The sequence below is a fragment of the Theropithecus gelada genome, unplaced genomic scaffold, assembly GCF_003255815.1.
Source record: "Theropithecus gelada isolate Dixy unplaced genomic scaffold, Tgel_1.0 HiC_scaffold_347, whole genome shotgun sequence".
In the NCBI taxonomy this organism is placed as follows: Eukaryota; Metazoa; Chordata; class Mammalia; order Primates; family Cercopithecidae; genus Theropithecus; species Theropithecus gelada.
Genome location: NW_020259982.1, coordinates 5,025 through 9,740, shown reverse-complemented (window position 1 = coordinate 9,740; position 4,716 = coordinate 5,025). Strand labels below are relative to the sequence as shown.

At 55.8% G+C, this 4,716-nt stretch overlaps 1 protein-coding gene and 1 pseudogene across 1 annotated transcript; one reads left to right on the top strand and one right to left on the bottom strand.

Moving 5' to 3' along the window:
- Positions 1-4: 4 nt before the first annotated feature.
- Positions 5-1,268, top strand: LOC112617701 (annotated as a pseudogene).
- Positions 1,269-2,079: 811 nt separating this feature from the next.
- Positions 2,080-3,447, bottom strand: LOC112617702 (pre-mRNA-splicing factor CWC22-like; the record flags this gene model as incomplete). Its single annotated transcript, XM_025374406.1, is given in 3 exon segments — positions 2,080-2,233; positions 2,696-3,206; positions 3,369-3,447. Coding segments are annotated over 3 exon segments (744 nt in total), but the record flags the coding sequence as incomplete, so codon positions are not given.
- Positions 3,448-4,716: the final 1,269 nt, after the last annotated feature.

Sequence of the window (4,716 nt, the reverse complement as noted above, 5' to 3'; positions counted from 1 at the left end):
GGCTTGCAGCAGCTGGACTGGCAGCAGGATGACCCACAGCCTGAGGAGCGGCAGGGTTTACAGCAGATGGACTGGCAGCAGCAGGGCTTACAGCAACTACACTGGGAACAGCCACAAGAACCACAGCCTCCCTTAGAGCCACCGCTAGAGCCACAGCCACAGCCTCCCTTGGAGCCCCCACAAGAGCCACAGCCTCCCTTGGAGCCCCCACAAGAGTCACAGGCCCCCTTGGAGCCCCCACAGGAGCCACAGCTGGAGCAGGAACAGGCTGGCACACAGCAGCACACAGGCTTGCAGCAGCAGACGGGCACACAGCAGCTGGAGCCACAGCCCCCACAGCCGGAACCACAGCCCCCACAGCCGGAGCCACAGCCCCCACAGCCGGAGCCACAGCCTCCAGAGCAGCCACAGCAGCCCATGGTTCTGGTGGATTGAGGGTGGAGCAGGTAGAGGAACAGGTGAGAGGGAGGTGCAGGTGTGGAGCCCCCAAGGCTGGGCTCTTTATACACCTGTCTGAGGTCAGGTGGGTCACAGGGGCCCTTCCTTGTTCCTCCTAAAATTCTTTCCCAGGAAACTTGTGTGTCATTTAAAATAACAAAAATACTGTGTTTTCTTTTTTTTTTTTTTTGAGACAGAGTCTCGCTCTGCCGCCCAGGCTAGAGTGCAGTGGCCGGATCTCAGCTCACTGCAAGCTCCGCCTCCTGGGTTTACGCCATTCTCCTGCCTCAGCCTCCCGAGTAGCTGGGACTACAGGCGCCCGCCACCTCGCCCGGCTAGTTTTTTGTATTTTTTAGTAGAGACGGGGTTTCACCGTGTTAGCCAGGATGGTCTCGATCTCCTGACCTCGTGATCCGCCCGTCTCGGCCTCCCAAAGTGCTGGGATTACAGGCTTGAGCCACCGCGCCCGGCCTGTGTTTTCTTGTGACACACTTCCTCCTCCTACGTGGTTTTCCGCTCTAAATCTTCAGGGTCCAAGTCCTCCCCTCCGTGGACTCCCAGGAATGAGTGAAACCTGGTTTGTTTCTGCCCCGCCCTCTGACCCCAGCCTTCTGCCCCTGTTTTCTCTTCCCTTCAGGGAACTGTTCTCACCACCTGTGCTCCCCACGCCACTGTCTCCACCAGGCGATGGGGTGCTGCGAATTCCCTTTTCTCTCCTTCACTTTTCTGCCCCTGCTTCCTGCAACCCTGATCTTTCTCAGTGCTCCCTAAAGGCGTGGAACACTTGTGGCTCCTCCCAGCTCTCCTTCCTGTCCGGGTTTCCTGGGTGAGCAACTGGATGCCTTGTGGAGAGGTCCTCAGCTCTTCTGCCCCGCTCATTTCTAGAGGGCAGCACCTGGTTCCGTACCCGGCAGCAACCTCACAACCTCCTGGGTCTCAGACCCACTGTCCTCCCTGCCTGGGCATTAGGGAGTTCCCGCCCAAACCCTCCAAAGAGAACCGTGGGAGGAGGTGGCAGGTGGTTGTGGACCTGAACTCTAGGAATCTGGGATTCTTGTCTGACACACCAGCCCTCGGGCATGGCTTCGCATTTCCTCTGATGTCCAGCAGGCCTCTCCCTGCCCTGGTGCAGTCTGCACCTTCCCATCCCCGCAGGCCTGGCAGCAGCCAGGGCCTGGTCTCTCCCGGGAAGGGCTCAGCACTCCCCGGAGCTCAGTTCCTTGGAGTTTCTCTGTGTCCTCGCCCCCAGTGGGTTGTAAAACTCTCTGTGCCCTGGTGGATGCTTTGGGGTTTATCTGGCTCATTTTAATTGATGTGATGAGAGCAATGGTCTCTGGTGACTTTCTGTGCTTGAGTCAGAGCGGAATCTCCATTGTCTCACACACACACTCACATAGACACACATGCACACACACTCACATGCACACACATGCGCAGACACACCGTCACACACACTGGAAATTGTATTACAGAAGAGAAGAGGAACACATACATCTCAAAGGAAGCCATGCCTCTCAAAACAGAGATGTGTGATGAACACAGAAGCTCTCCAACCTGCCACAGACAGAGTGTGGGGGTTCCAAGAGGGGCTGTAGCTCCTGTGGGGGCTCCAAGGGGGGGACTGTGACTCCTGTAGTGTCTCTAAGGGGGGCTGTGTTCCTGTGGCTGCTCCCAGTGCAGTTGCTGGAAGCCCTGTTGCTGCTCCCCAGGTTGTGGGTCATCCTGCTGCCAGTCCAGCTGCTGCAAGCCCTGCTGCTCCCATTCAAGCTGCTGACACGCTGAAGGGAAGAAGCAGCTAGAACAGTCAGGGGGCTGACAGGTGGACCAGAGCCTGGGGTAGCTGGGCTCTCTAGAACAGCAGGAGGGGCAGAGACACTGTCAGCAGTCTCCTGCCCTCAGACCTGGTGGAGAACAAGACTTTGGCTATGCTGAGTTTCATTCCTGAAGCAGAAGAGGCCAGAGTGTATGCATGGATAGAAACACTGAGACAAAGAAACCACTTAAAACACTGGTAAGGGGAATCCTTCTAGAACAGCGATAGAAGGCTGTGGTCTGAGGGCAGAGGCAGGAACAGAGGAGGCTCCACTCAATCCTAGGGGTCTTGAGAGGGGAGGATTTGGGCCCAGAGGGTGTTGACAGGAAAACAATGCAGAAGGAGGAAGTGTGTCATGAGGCAACACAGTATTTTTATTTTAAAAGACACGCAACTTCCCTAAGGAGAGAATATCAGTAAGAACCAGGAAGGGACCATGTGCACCCCATGACCCCTAGACAGATATATAAAGAGCCCAGGCCCAGGGGACTCCACACCTGCACTTCTCTCTCACCTCCTCATCTACCTGCTCCACCCTCAACCCACCAGAACCATGGGCTGCTGTGGCTGCTCCGAAGGCTGTGGCTCCAGCTGTGGGGGCTGTGGCTCTGGCTGTGGGGGCTGTGGCTCTGGCTGTGGGGCCTGTGGCTCCAGCTGCTGTGTGCCTGTCTGCTGCTACAAGCCTGCGTGCTGCTGTGTGCCAGCCTGTTCCTGCTCCAGCTGTGGCTCCTGTGGGGGCTCCAAGGGGGGCTGTGGCTCCTGTGGGGGCTCCAAAGGAGGCTCTGGCTGTGGCTCTTGTGGGGGTTCTAAGGGGATCTGTGATTCTTGTGGCTGCTCCCAGTACAGTTGCTGCAAGCCCTGCTGCTCCTCCTCAGGCTGTGGGTCATCCTGCTGCCAGTCCAGCTGCTGTAAGCCCTGCTGCTCCCAGTCCAGCTGCTGTAAGCCCTGCTGCTCCTCAGGCTGTGGGTCATCCTGCTGCCAGTCCAGCTGCTGCAAGCCCTGCTGCTCCCAGTCCAGCTGCTGCAAGCCCTGCTGCTCTTCAGGCTGTGGGTCATCCTGCTGCCAGTCCAGCTGCTGTAAGCCCTGCTGCTCTTCAGGCTGTGGGTCATCCTGCTGCCAGTCCAGCTGCTGCAAGCCCTGCTGCTCCCAGTCCAGCTGCTGTGTCCCCGTGTGCTGCCAGTGCAAGATCTGAGGCTCTAGTGGGAAACCTCATGTAGCTCCTGAAGATCTGCGCTTCCCAACAAGTGAGTACCCCTCAAGCACATCCTGTTCTGGAGCAGAGCAATGAGTCCCCTGGCTCAGGGCTTCTTTTTCCAGCCCTTGAGGAAGTGGAATGAACCACTCCCTGCCCATTCACTGTAAGGGTATCACATGCCCCTTGTACTATGGCCCCTCCTTCCCACATGCCCCCATATGTCTGAGCCAGACTGCACTGGGGGCGGCCCTCATGCCAAGCAAGAACCTGGAATTCCCCATCTTGATAATTCCATGGGAGATGGCAAACTTTTCTTTCCTGTGTCTCCCAGGAGCTCCATTTACAGATGGATGTCCTGCAACCCAAATGATCACATGTATCTGTAGAAATCCAAAATGCACCTCGGTGCAACACTAAATAAATTCTACATCCTCAGCCTTGGTCTCACTGACTCTTTTCTTCCAGCCTCTGTCTCATTGGCAAACTGGTCACATGTCCTTCCCCTCCCTCCCTGATGGCTTATTGCTCCCACTGCTGTAACTGTGTGCCAGGCCCAGCTCCCATTCCAGAAACAGTTGTTGAACTCATTAATGAAGGAATCACTAGCAGTGTGTATGAATGAATGAAGACGAGTGAATGAATGAGTGAATGAGTGAGTATCTCTCATCAGTACATAGGAAGCCCCAGCTGTGTCTCTGTGGGATTCAGTCTGTCTTGGCTGGAATTGTGGACTCCTGCTTCTTCCCCGTGGGAGGATATGTTCGGGGGAGAAGGAGATGCTTGCCCTCAGTGCCTAGGAAGGGCTATAATGGGTGGCCTCTGTGCCCATCCAGGCCCCAGAGGGAAGGTCAAGCACGTAGAGGGGTAAGCGAGGCTAGAATGAGCTGTGCTCCTGAGATGCTCTGTAGGACAACACTGGAAACTGTGCTGCTTCAGGGACCCAAGATGGTGTGGCCCAGCACAGGTTGAGGTGTGCCCTCCTTCTCTGGGCACAGAGTGATGAAGAATCCAAGTGTTCTCTGACCACTCACAGGTTTCCCAGCTTTGGTTTGGCGCAGGGAGGAACATAAGAGACTTTTCTCAGCCTGAAAAAGGGCATCTACCCACACTGAACACTATACGTAACTGTGAAAACCTGGATGTTTCCCCCTAAGATCAAAAGGGTGTCCAAACTCACCACTTCTATGCAACGGTTCACTGAAACTGTAGCCAGAGTAATATGACAAGAAAATGAAATAAAAAGCACCCAGGCAGGAAAAAAGCTAAGGAA